Source organism: Atractosteus spatula, chromosome 14 (genome assembly GCF_055471065.1).
Source record: "Atractosteus spatula isolate fAtrSpa1 chromosome 14, fAtrSpa1.hap1, whole genome shotgun sequence".
Lineage (NCBI taxonomy): Eukaryota > Metazoa > Chordata > Actinopteri > Semionotiformes > Lepisosteidae > Atractosteus > Atractosteus spatula.
Window position 1 is genome coordinate 18,668,971 of NC_142719.1, and position 19,664 is coordinate 18,688,634.

The 19,664-nt window shown below is 45.1% G+C and overlaps 1 protein-coding gene across 1 annotated transcript in view; it reads right to left on the reverse strand.

Annotated features, from left to right (window-relative positions):
• The window catches only part of farsa (phenylalanyl-tRNA synthetase subunit alpha), a 26,757-nt gene extending 7,299 nt beyond the window's left edge, over window positions 1-19,458 (reverse strand). Inside the window, exons 1-10 of the mRNA XM_088932046.1 lie at window positions 19,292-19,458; window positions 17,994-18,131; window positions 15,850-15,948; window positions 14,588-14,706; window positions 10,125-10,217; window positions 4,571-4,699; window positions 3,571-3,686; window positions 3,166-3,250; window positions 2,746-2,845; window positions 2,326-2,494 (exon numbers count right to left, since the gene is read on the reverse strand). Of these exons, the coding sequence (XP_088788172.1) occupies window positions 2,326-2,494; window positions 2,746-2,845; window positions 3,166-3,250; window positions 3,571-3,686; window positions 4,571-4,699; window positions 10,125-10,217; window positions 14,588-14,706; window positions 15,850-15,948; window positions 17,994-18,131; window positions 19,292-19,438 (1,195 nt within the window). The 5' untranslated portion in view covers window positions 19,439-19,458. The remainder of the gene's footprint in view (window positions 1-2,325; window positions 2,495-2,745; window positions 2,846-3,165; window positions 3,251-3,570; window positions 3,687-4,570; window positions 4,700-10,124; window positions 10,218-14,587; window positions 14,707-15,849; window positions 15,949-17,993; window positions 18,132-19,291) is intronic.
• Window positions 19,459-19,664: the final 206 nt, after the last annotated feature.

Genomic DNA, 19,664 nt, shown 5'->3' on the forward strand with positions numbered 1-19,664 from the left:
AGACACCAATGCTGATGAGTAGAGGGCGTGGCGTTCTCATTTGGATGGTGCAAGCTCCTGCTGTCAGATACTGAACTATCACTGTAAGGTCTTGGCACAACGAGCTCTTTAAATGCTTGCTTCATTAGCTTAATAATTATAAAGACAAATGAAGAATTCACTTAATTACAGTGCCTTGAAAAAGTATTCAGCCCTCAACATATTTTTCACATTTTCTAGCTACAGATTCTGAATTTGAAATAGCCTGTATTAGGCTTTTTTGGAACTGATCCACAAAAAATGTTCCAAAACCTGTCCAAAATGTACTAAAAATGAAAAACAGAAATGATCACATTTAAAAAGTATTCCCTCCCCTTGTAATTGCAAGCTGTAATTAGCGCAGGTGCAATACATTACCTCAAAAGTCACACAATGTATTGACTGGCTCCTCCTTTGTAAGAAATTAGTGGGTCACCTGCTGTCAGCTTTTTTGTAAATATAAATATCCCTCTCTGAGTGAGAGAAACAAAGACTCAAAATGAAGACGAAAGAGCATTTCAAACAAGTCGGAGATATGATTATAGAGACGCAGAAATCTGGGAAAGGTACAAGACCACTGTCAAGGCACTGAACATCGCTCGGAGCTCAGTGCAGTCCAGTGTACAGAAGTGCAAGCTAAACCTAGCTGCCACACAAGAAGGGCACTTATCAGAGAACCTACTGCGAGGTCAACTGTGACACTGAACGAGCTACAGAAGTCGGTGGCTGCGATGGAAGAAAATGGACATGGGTCAACAACCTCCAAGGCATTGCAAGGAAGACACCCTGGCTGAAGAAAAACAGACCCTTGCCTACAAAGAATCTGCAAAACGAAGATACTGCAGAGATGTGGCAGAAAGTCTTGTGGTCTGACAAGACTAAAGTGGAATTTTTTGGCCTGAATGCCGAGCCGTATGTATGGCGCAAATCAATCACTGCTCACCAGCTAAGTAGCGCCATCCCCACCGTGAAGTGTGGCAGTGGTTGCGTCATGTAACAGGGATGCTTTTCAGTGGCAGGGACTGGCAATCATGTAGGGATTGATGGGAAGATGAATGGTGCACATGACTGACAAACCCTAGACAAAAACCCGGTACCCTCTGCCAAAATGCTCAAACTGTCCTGTTGCAAGACAAACTTCCTCCTCTGTGATCCAAAATGATTCCACACTGCCACAGCAACAATGCCTTCAAATGAAGAAAATGTGTCCTCGAGTGGCCCAGTCGGAGCCCTGACCTTAATCCCATGGAAAATCTGTGGCAAGACTTCAAACCTGCTGTCCGTTGCCACTCTGCAACAGACCTCAGCTAGTTTGAGCAGTTTTGAGAAGAGGGATGGGCAAATATTGTTCCATCTCAGTGTGCAAAGTTAACAGAGACTTATCCAAAAAGACTTCAACTAAGTATTGGCCACAGGGGATGAATACTTATTAAATGATGATACTGCAGTTTTTTTATTTTTAATTATTAATTTACGGCTATTATCTTTCTTTTCTTGAGGGATTCTGTGAAGATGAATGTGTGACTCCTAAGTAAAAATTAATAATAATAATTATTATTATTAATTGCTTACACTTATATAGCGCTTTTCTGGATACTGCACTCAAAGCTCTTCACAGGTAGTGGGGATCCCCTCCACCACCACCAATGTGCAGCATCCACCTGGATGATGCGACGGCCGCCATACTGCGCCAGAACACTCACCACACATCAGCTATCAGTGGGGAGGAGAGCAGAGTAATGAAGCCAATTCATAGAAGGGGATTATTAGGAGGCCATGATTGGTAAGGGCCAATGGGAAACTTGGCCAGGACGCCGGGGTAACACCCCTAAAAATTCCCATTAAAAAAATTGCAGGCTTAAGTGTGGAAAAAAAGAGGGATGGGGGATGAATACTTTTTCAAGGCACTGTATGTAATCAAGAAACTTACTTTACAAAAGAGATGCACTGGAACGGTCCACAAGATCTAGTGTTTGAATACTTATAATATATTGTATTAAAATGGAATTTGCAGCCCCTAATGTAGAGTTACTGCCAATGAATCCTAAATCAGCTTATTCCTGAACAGATGAGTGCTACTCAATTACGGCTGATCAGCAATTCCACCTACCGTTAATTAAGTCAACCTATCCACGATTTGTAGAAAAAAAAAGCTAAAAAACAAAATGCATTTTATCAGAGGCGGCTATGCATTCCTTTTCTGCCGATTTCAGTAACCTGTCCGATTTGAAAGCTGTCCAGGATATTAAATTAGAGAACAACGAAGAAGAAGAAGGGGCTGTAACACATTCGGCACCCATTTCTTACCCAGTTTGGTGAAGAACTGGTGAAGAATGCCCATAAGGTCACCCAGGGTTAGCCCATAGTCGGCCACCACCCCCTCGATCTGATGGAACTCTGCCAGGTGAGTGGCATCCAACGTCTCGTTCCGGAAGACACGGTCAATGGAGAAATACTTCACCGGAGTGAAAACCTCCTGAATTTTTTTTTGGGGGGGAGGGAAAACATACATTAGAATAGTCATTCAGCAAGTTAATAGTAAGATAAAAAAAAGTAAAAACATTAAAAAGTATTAACTGAGTCCTTTTAAACATGAGGGGAAAAAAGGCCAATCCGGTACTGAAGCAAGGATGGGCATGACTTGTTCTATAAGGAAGGCAAGGGGATGGGTCAGTTTCTCACAGCAGTGAGAAGAAGGTGTGGCACGTGCCCAGGCCTGGCTCTTACCTGCTGAGAAAGGCGGTACAACATGCGAGCGCTCACAGCCGTCGTGTGCGTCCGCAGGATGTTCTTCTGCGCCTCCTCGATCTTCCAGTCGTACTTGTACCTGCAAAAAAAGAGAACGGAGTTTGACACACAAACTTACAGGACTCTTGGATCCAATAAGCAGCTTAGCTGCCCAGCTACAGAACTGAAATAGTCTAGTCAGCATCTCAAAGGGGTACTTAGTGTTGTCCTCTCACCGTCTCTTTACCTTACAACAGCTTTGTGTGTCTGTCTCACCTAGACCTGCCTATCGACATTCCCTCTTACAACCCCGGAAGTACATCCCATTTCGCTCAGGCTGTCCCCTTCCGGGGTCTGCGCAGGCAGGCCCGGAGGCCTCTGTCTCGGCCCAGGACAGCGAGTAGCCGCCGGTGCTCATACCCCTGCGAGCCGAAGCCCCCCTCCGAGTGGACCTTGCGGACTCTCTCCAGGTAATCCTGCGGGAACTCATGCGCCAGAGCCGGGTCTGAGGGAAGGAGACGGACAAGGAGGAGATGAGGAGAAGAAACCTCTTTGGCCTTAAATTGAATTTGTCATTAGTTTGCTTCTAAGTGAACGGCTGATGTGGTCTACTAAGAGCCTTGGCCATGAAAGATCCCCCCCAGTCCATTACACGTTAGTCTCTCCGATTACAGCCTTAACAATTAACACCCAGCTGATCTTCCCCTACGTGCTTCCTCTTCTTCAAGAGGAAGAGTGAGAGCTAGCAGCACACTGCCCTGCCACGACAGCGGGGCCCGTAGTCTTAGATCGCTCGAGGAACAGCGGGGCCCGTGAGCTCCTTACCCGATAGGAAGAAGGTATCGTGTTGGTCACGGGCAGGGTGCTGCTGGGGTTGGAAAAGGGCGTCGAAGTTCCAGAAGGAGCTCTCGATGAAGTTGTTGGTCGGCATCTCCGTGAACCTGGAAACAGACGGGAACATCATCCTCTCCACCCTTTCGTCACTGGACAAAGGTTACCCTCCCCCAACGAAGGCAGATGCCTAACCTGCCTCCTTACCCTGAAGCACAAGAATTGAACTCAGTCAGGGGGGGAAGAGGAATCAGGTCACAGGCTTTCGCTAAAGGGAACCGCAACAGTATTTTATATTTAAAACTTCCAATATAGATAATTTCCAAATACGCACAGCGCCATATTGCCATTATTGTCTGCGATTCAGACCGACGCAACGGTGAGGTGAAGTGGCCGTATTACATTGTAAAGAAGCAGGCTTGTGAATACGTCTCTATTAATCCAGTAGAAATATTGCTTGCATATTGGTTTGCCAGCAAATACTACTTATTTGTTAACTCAGCATGCAGATAACTTAAGAATAGTTCTGCAGTGAAATGTCTGCTACAGTACTTTCACAATTTTCTCGATTTTGTGCTAATTTGATATTTTGATACCGTCAATTAATTTGTTATCGAGATTTAATAACTGGACAGAGAAATCAGGACTGCAATTCTGCTTGAAAGGTCTGGAGGTTTCCCTATGATTTTTGAAAAAAAAAACTGCTTTCATGCTAGTTCTTGCATCTTTGCTCATGATTCAAGCCTGGCCCTCATTATCTTCCAAGGCGCACTCTCTGGGGGCCATGTTGACTTAGCACAACTTAACATAATTATTACTCAACACCGAGCTCCTAAATATTAAAACAACGAACCAAAACATGATCAGAAATCAATTGAGAGGTCAGTAATGACTTACTTTTAGGCATGTTCAGGCAATTTTCAAAGCAGAGCAATTAGGTAAGGCCTGAGGCATTCGTGTGGCAGTAATCGGGTGAACAGGTAGGCACACTCACCCCATCTCCAGGAAGATCTGTCTGAACTGGGTGCGCACCTTCATGAGAGGGTGCAGGTGCCCACAGTCTGGGATGATGCCCATTGCCTCAAAGTTGTAGGGCTTGAATGACTTGTCGCGCCAGGAGCCACTGAGAGAGAGAGAGAGAGAGAGAGAGAGAGAGAGAGAGAGAGAGAGAACACCTGTGAGGGAAAGGGGTTCACAATCTGGCTGAGGTGTGGACGACACGCCTGCTGCGTGGAGCCGAACGAGGCGCAGTGAAATGACACCACCATGACAACACCTAGCATGAAACGGAGCACACTAAACCACCTGCAACTGATATATCACACATATAATGGTCCTTCTGACATTTACAAGGCAAGAACAGTGAACCATGAACCAGTGAGCACCAGTGAGAACTATGTGGAAATGCATTTCAAACCAAGAATGGAGGAAGGCACTTCAACTTCAACCAACTACTTAAAGTCAATACCTTGGTTACTTTCAAGAAGCTGGTGGGATCAATTATGTACTAACTACCATACAGGCCAGATGGACCAAATGGTCTTCTCTCATCTGTAACCGAGTAAAATTGATCGAAACGTGTTCTGACCAGCTTTTAAAGGTAAACCAGTAAAATAGATCAAAACTGGCAAAACATGAACAAAAAACAGATAAAATTAAATATTACTTTCAGCTCTACCTTTCTACGTCAGAAGAATGCATTGTGATATTGTAAGGTGTGGGGTCAATTTTAGAAACACAAGCTGGTCATTTGTTTTGCCTCTCACTCTTAGATAAGAATGGGTTGGGGGCTGGCACGGCTCAGGGCCATCTGATCAAGTAAGCAGCCCCCAGATGAGTGGAAACACCAGGTCTACCCGTGTCTGGATCAACCTTCTGGATCTGACCAGACTAGCTCATGTGACCAACGCTATACTTGTGCATTCCTCAGGAATCATGGATTCTTCATGGATGACCTGAAACCTGTCAGGTATTGGGCACTGAAAGGGAGTCCTCAATCTTAAAATCTCAGACCAGGAACATCAGTTTTTGTACCAAGTTGAAAATTCCACTTTCCCTTTGAACATCAAATAAGTAAGGTTTGCCACTGTTGTCTATATTTAGATGCATTTCTGCTAAAAAATAAATTAATGGTTAAAGCAAAACAACAACTTGGGAGTGTGGGCTTAACCAGCTGGAATTGTCTGTGAAAAACACTTCACCAGATAAAGATGTGGGTCTTCTGTTAAGTGCATTAGTGTTGGCAAATGTTAGTAATTAAGTGTTGAAGGTTAGATGCTGTGTTCGTGAACCCACATAACTAAAGTAACACCAGAAGCTTGTAAGGTATGTAATGGTGAAGTGGATATCTATAAATTATAGTTTGCACATTTCGTGCCTAATTTATGTTAAATAAATCCTCATCTTTTAAGCTATGGAAGACTTGTTTCTCCAAACAGCCAAAATCAAGGATAACACACCCTACAGATCTTAAGATACAGAAGCACTTTTTAAGATGTAGCTTTTAAGCACTGTGAGGAAGAGAGGTGGGGGAGGGAAACAGACAGTCTCCTCTTTTTGGCATTGTGCTGATTTTAACACATTTAAATCCCACACGCCTCAAATCTTGTACCAGAAAGCCAATTCTCACTTCACAGCAGTCAGCACCTCTTTTCTCGGGATTCTGCCTGGGGATGCATCTGCTTAGCGACTTAGCAAGTGAGGTGAGTGAGGAAACAGCAAGAGGAAAAAAACAGCCCCCAGTTTACATAAAACGCAAGCAGCTTGTACACAGGAAAAACAAATCACCAAGGGGATGACCTTGACAGCTGGCTTTCTTCTGTTAATCACAATTTCCCGATTCAGAAGGCACTGAAAAGTTGGTTAACTCTGACACCAAAAAAAACCCTACAAGCTTTAGAATCAGGACACTAAGGAAGTCACCACAAATAGCCTTGGCATATACAGTGGATATAAATAGTCTACACACCCTTATTGAAATTGCAGGAATTTTTTAGACGTAAAGCCAGAAATCAGGAGAAATCATATCAGACATTTTTCCATTCTTAATGTGACCTTGCAACCAACACAATTCAAGAAAAAAACAAATAGTTAATTATTAGGAAAAATAACTGAAATTAATAAAACTACAGCACCCCCCCAACTAATACTTTGTGGAAGCCCCTTTTGCATTTATTACAGCAGTAGGTCTTTGTGATTAAGCCTTTATCAACTTTGCACACCTGGACTTTGCAATTTTATGCCACTCTTCCTTGCAAAAAAGTTCAAGCTCCTTCAAAATACCAGGGGACCTCCTGTATATGCATAATTATAAATGCATTGTATGAAAACAACAAAGAAAAGCACACTGTTAACCGTGATGTCTCCCAGACAACAAAATCTAGGTCCATCCTACAGACGCAGAAAAGAATACCTGTGGCCCAGATTCAAGTGGTGACCCGCCAAGCCATGCGGTTGCTGAAAGCACCCTGGGGCTCGTGTCAAGTCTCAGCTTGAGTGGCAGGACCTTAACACCCCCTGCTTGGTTTTGCACGGACATCTGGAGTCGGGCTGTGCCAAGTCTTCCATAAGGGCATGGGGGAGTTCAGTCACTCTGACGTGTCCCATCTGCCCCCTCACATGCTGACCTCCCGTAACCGAGAGGCGCGGGAGCGATCAGATTTTCTGGCATTACTAGTCCCTCAGACCTCCGTTTCCGAAACATGGAAGTACAGGTTAATTGGAGAACATCATATGGGTCAGTCTGAAGCCGGTGGTCAGCAGAGAGAACTCTGGAGGAGGGAAAGCTCTGACTTTTGAAGGACCAACACCCTTATTTATTAAGAGCCTTACTCTTAATCCCAAAACATTCAGACTGCAGGACTGTAAGTCACCAGATGCACTGTAAGCGCGGTCAGAGCAGATGTGCTGGGCTAAACAGAGCACGTGCCCACAAAGACACTTTCAACCACAAAGGCTGCAGTGTGCCTAGAACAATTTTGCCGATTTTTAGTCTGGCTTGACTGTAACCATCTATGCAACTTGGCAAGAGAGCAATGAATCATGAAGGGAGGGGGGCAGAGATGTAAGATGAAATGCACGTAAGTCAGGACGATTCCTGTCATTTTCAAGTCATGCTCCGGCCCAGGCACGGTCCAGGGGGAATTACAGGCACGCCTTCCAAACTCGGGTCGCGGCAGCTCGCTCCTGCCTGGGTCTGTCTCGGTCCGATTGTCTGTCTGGGTTCGGGAACCCATGGCAGGCTACGGGATAGCAACAGCTGGTCCCAGGGACGAGCGGCAGGTCCAATCTCCAGCAGCATTGCATACAGACACACCCTGTGCAATCTAACCTGAACCGGGTCAGCTACTGCTGTGGACACAGCGCCTCCAAGCACAGTGTGCTTCTGGTACAAGGGGGTGGAAAAACACATCCTAGCAGACCTGTGCTGCTGTACTCAAACAGCGTTAGTCACAATATTCTACTTTTGTGTGAAAAATACTTGCATGCAAGAGTCTAACTATAGCATTAAGAAAAGAAACCAGCACAGACCCTGCAAAAGTCTTAAGCAATCAGACAACATTGACATCCAAGACAATGTGGCTAAATTAAAAGTACATTTTAACATATGCCCTGGTTTGAAGGAGAGTATACTTCATAAGAGAAGAGATCTATGCTGCTGTGCAAAATGGTTTAGACATCTTACATAATCAGAAATTCCCATATAGGATATGAACATAACCAGTTAACTTAAAACCTCCACCCATACTTTTTGGTGTTAAAACAATGTTTTGAGAAGAAACTGTTTAGCAAACTCTACTTCACATTGATTGCAATATTTAAAAACAGTATCACAACCGCTAAATCTAAACACCACCTGAACAGTCCATTTGTATAGAAGCTACTACATCACGTCAAATGGACTCGCACTGTCAGGTTATGTTTCATATTCACAGAGATATTTATGTTCTCAAGTCAACCAGACATAAGCAAAGAGTCAGTCTTGTTTTTACTTAGGTGGATCCTTTCTTAGACAAAGACCAAAGGTCGTCTTCTGTTGTCATCCATTCGCAGTTTTGTTTTCAAAACTCCATTAAAAGTTAAAAATGACAACAGGGGGCACTTTAGGCAAAGGGTGGTGGGGGTGTAGAACAAGCTACCCAATCATACACTGCTGGGTGAGATCCTTGGATCAAATAACTAACAAATAGGCCAGATGGGCTGAACTGCTCTTCTCCATTGCAACTGTTCTTATTTTCCAATTGGCAATCCAAGGGCAGACACAGGGCTTCCATATTCCAGGCCTGTGTTCCCTTTGCAACTCTTGCTTACTTTGTTGAACAAGGCGCTCTCAGATATTTTTCACGTTGTGCATCTATTCAAAACTTGGTATTTTCAAGTTGTTTTATAAAATGCAAAATCTAAAAGAAAGGCTCCAGCAGGTTTGGGGTTTAAACACACTACAGAGTTATATTTAATCCTATCATAAGTTCAATTGAGGGTTTAGCTATTAACAGTTCTCCTGGAATAAATTCAGGTAGGGATTTTGAGGACCAGAACTGGGATTAATGCAGAGTCAATGGAAGGAAAACACAAAGGTGGCAGAGCTGAGCTCACACAGTATGTCTGCAAAACAGATATACAAGATGCTCTTAAAGCCATTTTAATGCCAATTCATGGTTCCCTTAAAAAAGCACCAACGCAAGCTGAACATATTTTCGGGCTTCTGGCAGTTTAATCCTGACAATGCCCATACCCCCTGCAGGAAGAAGGGCAATTGCAAAACCATTTCCTCTGTAATCCTCTCTCAGCGAGCTGAGATCAAAACAAGATAGCAGAAAAAAAAAAACCCACACAAATCTGGAATATTCCCCTCTGCCTGCAATCCTAATAATTGACCGCCTGCAGTTACGAATTCAATACAGCAGCAATCTGTCCGCACCCCCCAGGATGCCTCGATTCAGTTCGAGATAGTTCACCTTCTGGCCCTTCAAGAGCTCCCTGGATTGCTCTGCTCTCCTCCCACGTCACCCCAGAGCACTTTGCGATGAACAAAAAAACCAGTTTCCCACTAGTGCCAAGAGACATAAGAGCTCTGGAGCACTCTGGATTTTTCCAGTCAAATAATCAGACATTTCCACCCTATCCTCCATTTTCTGACCACTTCTTCCAATTCAGAGTCATGGAGGCCTGGACTCTATCCCAGCAAGCAATGGGCACAAGGTGGGATCCACCCTGGACAGGACACCAGCCTGTCACAGATTCACACTCGCACCAGGACCAATTGTCCCAGAAGCCAATTAACCTACCAGTATGTCTTTGGAGTGCGGGAGGAAACCAGAACATTTGATGGAAAGAGAACAAACAAACTCCACACAGAGTGTACCGCGGGAATTGAACCCAGGACCCCAGCACTACAAGATAAAACAGCTAAAAAAAAAGGATGGAGTGATAGATACGAGCTTTTTCTAGTGGGAAGCTTCTCACAGTGCTAAAATAAACATGGGCAAAGAGCTGAGGTGCATTAAAATAGTAAAATGGTGGTACAAGCGACGGCAGCTGGCGCTCACCTGGCGATCATCTCGGGCGTGAGCTCCGTCTCCTGCCTGGACACCCTCGTGCTGAAGGCGCTTCCCTTGGTGATCCAGTAGGACTTGACTGTCCTGCAGAGAGGAAACAAGGCGCATCATGCTTCACACTTTAATTACACCACCGCCAGGGCTCTATCTCCAGACCAGATGGACACTAGGGGCACCCCAGCACTGCTTTACGACAGTCGCAGACCAACAGGCATTCTGGGTACCAGGTCAAGCTGGGATCTCTAGAATTCCCTGAGATCCTTCAGGAATGGGTCTGACGAGATCCTGGGATGAAGACACCACCAGCAAACCAAACCCACAAAAGAGGCCGAACAACCTTTTTCTCACTTACATATAACCATGTTGTTATGTCTTTTGAGATTGACGGTTTTAGAGTAGGGAAGGAAGGACACAGGGCAGATATCTTCTCCTGCAGGCCTTAAATGCAGTTCATTTAAAAAGGTCTCTGCTCGGTAAAAGGAATTTAAAGGAAACAGACATGTTTATTAGTTTGATGCATTTTAAAAAAGTGTGACCCCACGTCACAGTCAAAAGCAGTCACAGTCCTTCATACGACACACAAAATAGACACCCCGCTACATGGTTGCTAAAATCAATCACAGTGTGCAAGAGCTGGGAGTCCAAAGTCTAGCCTCTTGATTTTACATGTAGTTTCCCACTATATTATTTAGCGTAACCCACTAATTTGAGAGGTTTGCTGAAATACACCTGTGAGTTCTGTCAAGTCTGAATCTTTGGATTCCACTTTTAGGAGGTATATAGTAGTCCTGCTTACTTTTACTGTAAAGGTGTGATGTTACCGTAGGGTATTACCAACGTTCTTGACCAAAAATGGCTAACTAGGAGCATGAGATTTGCTCAGTTACAATGTTGGCGTGGTTCAAAATATGAGGCATTTCTGAGCTGAAAAACGTTAATCATCATTCTTTGGTCTTTTGCTTGCAAAAAGCAGAACTGGGATGTGGTTCCCATAAACAGCCCAACCCACCCTCAGAACCCCCTCAACTAAGGCGACTGACTTTAACGTGCTGCTCTGTTCCGCAGCCTTCAAGTCAAGGAACCGCTGAAGGAAAAACCCCAGGGAAATTTAACTTAAGATGCCCGAGGCCCTCAACCCCAGCTTGTCGGAGACAGTGATGCAGTGCTGTCCTTAGGAAGAGTCAATCTGATCATCTCCTGAGCCCTGTAAACAAGGCAGGTAGCCGTTTGGCAATGGTGATTGCTCTTCACTTTATTACCGCTAATGCACTCGGAGGCCTCAGAGCGCCGCCATCCATTTGCTATATTAATTTTTGCTAAAGCCTGTAAGCTGCGTGTTGGACAGGCTCCATCTGGGACATACTGTAGAAAAAACCCTGTGGCAGCCCCAGGGCCATTAGCTAAAAGCAATGAGGAAGGGGGGTGGGTGGGCTGTACCGAAATACCAGGAGCTCATCAGCAGCGGCTGAAGATGAGTTGTTAACCTTCATCAAAGGCGCAGTGCCCCAAAGGCCCCGGAACAGGGTTCGAATTCTACCACAAGATCCTCTCCCTCTTTCAATGTGTTGGATGCCAACAATAACTTGATAGGAAAAAAAATGAATGAATGCCAGGTAAAGGAGATGATATTTCAACTGGTTTTGATTTTTGTTCTGTCCTTCAAGATTCATTAACAGTCTGAATATGTCAATATGTGTTTTTATCTAACATATAATAAGGCAGCACAGAAAACGCTCTTTTATTAATGGAACTGATTTATGGATCCGCTAAATGAAATACACACTGTTCTATAAGAAACCAGTGTACAACAATAACTTATACAACACAATTATAAAACACCAGCACCTATTAAAAGAATAAGCCTACATATTTATGTTAGCATATAGCACATGTGGTATTCGTTTTAGCCTACTGTGTTATTATACACTGCACAGAGGCTGTGTAACTTGGGCAGGGGTGCAACTGAACTCTTTATATTTTTGCACACCAGACAACAGCAGGACGGTCAGGGTAGGCAACAGCTTCTTGGTTATTTTAACAGGGTTTAATGTGGAAAAATTAAAAAATGGCTTGGGGGGGGGGGCATTTAGTAACTTATGTCCAACACAGAGTTCACAGAATACAGGGGAGAAGTCCAGAGAGAACTGATGTTCTAATTCAAAACACGTTAAGTACGTCCCAAAGCTCAACGGCAGATATCTCAGAATATCTGACAAATTTTGCACACATCACACATAGCCCACCGCTCCAGGAGTCCACAATAATTAACAGTGTCCACTCAGGTTTTAATGTTAATCACTCCAGCTTTTCAATCAACCCCCCTAGAGAAGCACAAAATCACCCCGATCAGCAGTCAAGCACAGAGGCTGGCAGTGCCTCTTCTGTGAGAGACACACAAAGACACACAAACCAAAAGCCCAGGCTTCAAGGCAGGGCTCAAATTGGGTTGGTACTGCCCGACATATAGCACAGGCACTGCTGTTTTTGGGTCGGAGTACTTTAATGGTACGTGGAACAAAATACATCCCTTAATAACTCCGTTTCTGATTTAAATCACGTTAAGATTCCAAACGGACGATTATTTTGGAAACACCGAATGCTCGATTAGGGGAACGCTTTTTCATCTTAAACCGAGATGATAAAAAGTCTCGATCTTGTTTCCAGCCCCGTTATTGAGATGCTCCCCAGACAAACTCTGATCTCTTCACAGAGCATGGGGATCAATCTTTTCTCTCAAGTCATAAGAAAAGAGTGAGGCAAATCTCTATGTATACAGATCATCCCCAAAAGATATGGCTGCTCAGGTTACTTTTACAAAGAGTTATGCTTATGAACAGGTCTGTTCCCATTAAGCATTTTACCAAGATTCATTTTTCTGACTGGGATAATGGATACTGGCATTCTTTCCCCCCCCCAATTCAAGCACTGCTTCAAGTCACCTGGTTATCATTGTCCCCATAGGCTTCTTAACAAATCACTGATTTAATAGGACGTTAATTGGCAATTAGCATCTTTCCCAGGGTGATGCACAAAATACTGCAAACAAATGCATACAACCTATAGGATTGAGACCTCTAACTCTGCACTCTACTGCACTGGCTATCTCTTAGGATTCTAAAAACCCAACTTGTCTGGCAGGAAACAAAAAAAGTTTCTGATGGCAGCTGTGGTTATGCAAGGCATTCCACCCTATTGGCATAGGCCTTCCTGATCATCTGGTGTGATAGTGCTGCCACCTGCTGGTGTGTAGCTGTACAGCAGCAAGAACTAAGGTCGACCCCAAGATTCTCATTGTCAGGGTATCACTAGCTCCATGAAGTTGGCGCCCCTACAGACAGCACAAACGATGAAACCCACCTCATTCGTTAGTGCTATGTTTGTAGCAGTTTGTGCTGTTGAAAGCAGCGTTTGTGCTGCTGTCATTTCCGAGATATAGCGCCTTGTTTTTACGGGGTCGTGACGTCACTCAACCCCCTACAACGTCGTAGGGAAACCAAACTGGTCTCATTCGTTAGTGCTACGTTTTTGCCAGTTTGTGCCGTTGAAAGTAAGTTCCCAGCTGTTTTTGTTCCCGAGATATAGCACCTTCTTTTTCGGGTGATCACGTGACCATGCACGATGACTTTGACCTCCAGTGACCCCGTCTGCCGAGTTCAAGCGCTCTGTTACTGGTGCTAGAGTAACAATTCTGCAATTCTGTTTCTCTGTTTGCCCGGGTGGGGAGGGCGGTTGATTTTGCTTTTAATAATAGTATCTTCTGTGCGAAAAAGAAGGCGCTATATCTCGGGAACGAAAGCAGCACAGACGCTACATTAAACGGCACAACCGTAGCACTAACGAATGAGGTGGGTTTCATCGTTTGTGCTGTCGGTAAGGGAGCCAACTTCACGGAGCTGGTTTAGCTGCCTGATGCTGGCGTTCAGTCACCTTAGAAATAAGTTAGCTTTCAATTTTAATTTGAGCTCAAAAGAGGGAGGGCACATCAGAGTTAAACCTTTATACAAGTTTTTATTCAAGCCCAATAATTAAAATTGCAGAATGCATCTTAAATCCCATCGACCACTCCTAGGCTAGCCAGTCAGGTTTCCAAGTTCAGGTCCAGGTGATCTCAGAGTCAGATGGTTTTTCCCCATTTAATTGAACCACCAAGTTAGCGAATGACTTACAGCTTTCATAGCCTCATTTGAGCTCAGAAGCAACTTGGCAAGCTGAAGCTTTGTCTAAAATGAGAAACCCTGACAATGAGCACCTGTGGACCTTACAGCGCCTGTTTGTGCTGCTGTACGGATACTCGCCAGTAGGTGGCAGCATTATCACACCTGATGCTTGAGCAGGCTAAGCCATTGGGGTGGACTCCTCTGAACATCTAGCATAATGACAAAACCTAGAGCAGTCATTCCTGTGGGGGGCCCTGTGGGCTTTCCAGACACAAGCGAGGAGAGGCCAGTACTCACACTTCCATCAGCAGCTTCCTCTTCTTCAGCTCGTTCTTCTCCTTCTCCTCCAGCCTGTCCGCCTGGCCCCGCTGCACCAGCAGGAGGCGCTCCCGCACGGCGTCTTCAATACTCTCCACCTGAGCACAGGCAGCAGAGACGGATGTCATTCCCCCTGCCTCTCCCCCTCCCGGAGGCCGAATCTCTCCCATTAAGGCATCCAGGGGCAAAGTGGAAGGATTTTCAAGGCCTCACACACCAGGACTCTCCTGTACATCCGTAAGGGAGTCAAGACCCCAAGCAGTCCTCCAGCTTCTGCATTTTAACTTTGCAGTTATAGAGAACTGACATAATCACCATATATATATATCAAGGTACGATTCTATCATTGCAAAATAATTCATGTAACAGCAGTCATGGCTACAAAAGCCATCTCCAAAGGTGAGTCAAAGAGCAAAGCTACCAATGACAGAATTCCCAGACTCCCTCAGCAGACGACAGATGTGAGAGAGAAAGGCAGCACGCCTGCCCATTACATCTCTGATAACCTCCAGCAAACCGCAGCACACGGATTTAAAGCAGCTGTGCTGCTCGCTTCCAGAAATTGGAATTGTGGGATTTCCGTCACAGCAGTCACTAGTGGCTCTGTGGCTAAGGAGCTGCACCCATGGCTGGAAGGTCGCCGGTTTAAATCCTGCAGCCGGCAGAGGAATCCTACTCCGTTGGGCCCTTGAGCAAGGCCCTTAACCCCAGCTGCTCCAGGGGCGCCATATAAATGGCTGACCCTGCGCTCTGACCCCAAGCTTCTCTCCCTATCTGTGTGTTTCATGGAGCGCAAGCTGGGGTATGTGAAAAGACAAATTCCTAAAACAAGAAATTGTATATGGCCAATAAAGTGATCTAGTAGTGTGACATCATATCCCTGCAAACACAGCGTGCCATACAGGATAGGGGTGCACAGTGATGGTCTTTGAGGCTCACATGAGTTAGTTGGCTGTTCCACTGGGCAAAATCAACACTCGCTCTATCCTCAGGTTCTAAGGTACTGTCAACTTAAAAAGATCCTGAAAAAAATCCCACAAGTCTTCAAGGGCAGGCGTCTCGCAAAAAAGAATCAAATATATCCGGAAGAGAGCCTTAGAAAGACCAGGCTCCGTGCACATGCAGTTAGAGGCTCTTTACAGGCGATATCATCCACTATTATCTGAATCTGGAGCAATCGGGAGCTCCCACGCTCCGACTCTGGAGACTCCCGCTGGGAGAGAGGGCGATGCCCAACTCACCGCTCTGAAGATGCGGGGGCCTCCCTCAGCGTTCTTGTCCAGACGGATCCACTTGTTGGACATGGCCTTGCTGAAGCCCACCTTCCCGCTGGGGAGTTTCTACTCCAGAAGGGGGGGGGCCAGAGAGACAGGAAAACACACAACGTCATCCATGGGATCTCACCTCCGGCTGGGAAGGTGAGATCCCATGGATTCTATACCCTCCTTCCCTCCTTCAGCTGCAGTGCTGCCTGCTCATGGGCCGGCATACAGAAGCCAACCTGCACTGTGGGAACCCTCTGCCAGGTCCGGCACAGACTCTTAATCCACACACCTGTTCCAGTTTCCCCTTTTATTAACCGTTTACTTACTGCTGAAAGGGTTTACAAGTAAACACTGTGATGTTTCATGCCTGGGTTTTTCTTTTGTCTTTTAAATACCCAACTGCACTTTTTTAGAACTATTTTACATTATATCTGGAAGGGGTAAACAGAATAGTCCAGTGGTTCTCAAACTGTGGTACACCATATGACCCTGGAACTTTGTTGTGTGCACTGAAAAAGTGGGACGGGTTTTCATATTTTCTTTTTTAATAAAATTAGTTTGTGTCGAATACGCAGCCTACGTACTACGATACAGCGCGTGCTCATACTTGAGTGAGCACAAGAGCTACAATGTAATTCTATACCATTCTATAGGAATGCGTGCTATGAACGCAAGTGACCAATTGTATTTAAAAAAAGTTATCTCCAGCAAATAGCGAGGTAGGAGAATGTGTGTGATTTTGGAACAATGCCAATGTTGTAAGCACAGGAAAGCATAGAAATTCGTACTACGAACGCTGGCAATCTTGTGAGCACAGGAAAGCGTGATAGATAACAGAAAAATATTTAAGAACTGTTTTAGGTTAATTTGAGAAAAATACACCAAGAGTCTCTGTGTTTCACTCCCATGTGCATGAAATAAAAACTTTTTAACTTCTGAGACAAACTCCTGAAATGGAAATGGGAAAAAAATGCAATCTTGCGGCTTGCTAAAGCAGGTAAGCCCCACACTACTTGTGAAGAACTTTGTTTACCGTTGGCAAAAAAACTGACACGTATTATGTGTGGAGAAAAAGCTGCTGAACAGCTCGACCTGCTGCCCCCTCCAAAAGGCACAGCCACTCATAGAATTATTGTTATGATGTCAAAAGTACGCTGATAGAGCGCGTTAAGATGAGCAGATGCTTTTCACTGCAATCAGATGAGTCTATAAATGTCGTCGATTTGGCCAATTTGCACGTTTACGTTCGATACGAGTTTGAGGGCATGTCCCATGAGGACTTTCTGTTCTGTGAGCCACTACCAACAGGAACTACAGGAGAGCACATATTTCAGCTTCTGAATGATTTTATCGGAGAGAATGGCATCAACTGGATAAAACGCGTCGGAGTTTGTACAGACGATGCTATAGCGATGACAAGCCGACACAGTGGTGTAGTTGCACGAATTAGAGAGGTTGCTCCAGATATGAACTGCAGCATCCACCGCGAGGCCTTGGCCGCCAAGAAAATGCCTGACAATTTAAAATTTGTTAGACTCCGTTGTGAACTGTATCAAGGCTCGACCAATGAATTCACATCTGCTTTGCTTGACTAAACAGGCTCATCCCTGTCACTGAAATGGTGCTTTTTTATTGTTTATTTTTAATTGTTGTTCCTTTTGTCATTCTGTAAAGTGCTTTGAGAAGCCACCCTTAAAGGCGCTATATCAAATAAAGTTTATTATAGTAATATTTATTATATATGCCTATGCGAGTGTGTGCGCGCACGCGCGCTCATGTTGGTCATTGAGATTTTCTGGGGTTCCTATGAGAAGATGACTTGTAGGTGGCACTTGGATGCTTTGGTTTGATCATGAGTGGTACTTGGTCCAAAAAGTTTGAGAACTACTGCCTTAGTCCAATCTTAATTAGCTTAGTCTTGTTTTTAAAAAACAACAGTCTACACAGAGGTATTACTTCATTTGCCTTCAGACAGGGGAATCGGCATCATAAAGGGGATAAACTGAATCTTGTTTGGCCCCTGATCCTTTTCCAAACCTATCTGGAAACACTGCAGCTCTACCAGCGGTACAGTAGCAGTACGAAGGCTGGCATCACACAGCAGACGCCCCGCCGCTCACCATGAGCTGACTCTGGGGCATGCCCTCGGTTGGTATGGCAGCAAACACCCGCGCTTCGTGGCTGCCCTCCCCGGCAATCTCCTTGCCCTCTTCCGTCAGCTCCCAGTGCTTGGACGAGCGCTGCTCCGCGGAAATCACCTTCAGGGGAGGAAGAAGACACGCCAAAGTCTGTGGCCACTGTCCCAGCAGGGAGAGAGGCTACACGCAAGCACAGGCCTGTGGTCTACCTGAAGGCTATGTGACTGGCCTCGTCAGACCATCAGCTCATAAACAAGATCCCTACATCCCTATAATACTGCAGAGCAGAAGGAAGACACTGAGTGTTGGACTGTTCTAAGGGCTGAACATTTAGAGCAAGGCTTTTCCAGTCCAGACTCCCGCTGCTCCCAGTATGAAATGGTTTGCAATCCAGCTAGATGTTGTCACTTAACTGAACACACTCCAACTGATTCAGCCTTTCAATCGTTCTTTTCCACCGCGATTTAAAACGGGTCCAGTCAACAAATAATATGGCGCCAAACAGGAATTAAAAAGAAAACTGGCAATACTGGAGTCTGAAAGACATGGACAGGGAAACCCTGGTTTAGAGGCTTTAAGCAGCACCCACTTGAAGTAACCCCAGTATCAAAATGCCCAGCTGCTTGATCTCAGACTTACCAAGATGTGTTCAAACAAACGGCTGATACATTATTTAATATATCTGTCTCTTGGCCAGGACCACAATTCACAGGGACAATGTGTTGGCTGTTTTCGATTTTCATGGATAGCTATCCTAAGCATTCCCAACGTCAGCCTAACGGGTGTTTAGGATTGAAGTATCACAGGCATTTCTGTGGCAGTCTGCTATTTCCCGTGCTGGAGTCACGATTGGGTTTGGAATTCAAAAAATGACTTACAGAAGCAGCGCTTCTAGACATTTGTATACTACAAGGGAAACGTGCTATTAATAGTCCAATTCAAGCTATACGAATGCCATTTCCCGCTCCACACCACTGTTAATCATTACAAAGAGAAATCAAGACATTTCAAATTATGCTAGAAATCAAAGCTTTAGGGTGCAGAGATGGCCCAGAGACAGAATCGGCTGCAAACAGGTACTGCAAGTGTCAATGCTAAATGAGTTCTTCTATCTTCTACAAAAACGCAGTAAATATCTAGCGTGCATCTCTAACTAGTCCCGTGCACTTGTGCTGATCCTGAAACCGGCTTTCACACACACACGCCTGGATTGCATCACTTTCCCCATTCATTCCGCTGGGGGAAACGGGTTGGGAGGCTTTTAAACCCCGTCCTCTTACCTCCCCAAGGGACTGCAAGCTCTTCACGGCCCCGACCACAAGCTGGTGCTCCACGCCGAGGTTAGCCGCGACATCCTGGCTGTCTATGCCGCCGTCTGCCTTCTCCACCCGCTGAAGAAGAGACTCCGCTAACAGACCGTCAGCCATGCTGAAAATACTGTCAGCCGCAAGGAGGGGAAGTGACGTATGCGAGCTGTACCGTACTTTACCAAAGAGAAACGCAACATGGTGTGCCGCTCATCTGACCTCCCGTAGAACACTTAAAACGTACCTGCCAATCCACTCAACTATGCAACTTTCAGAGATTAAAAGACAGATATAAAGATAACGACACACCATTGATGACTGACACCGACGTAAGGCTTCAGTGACA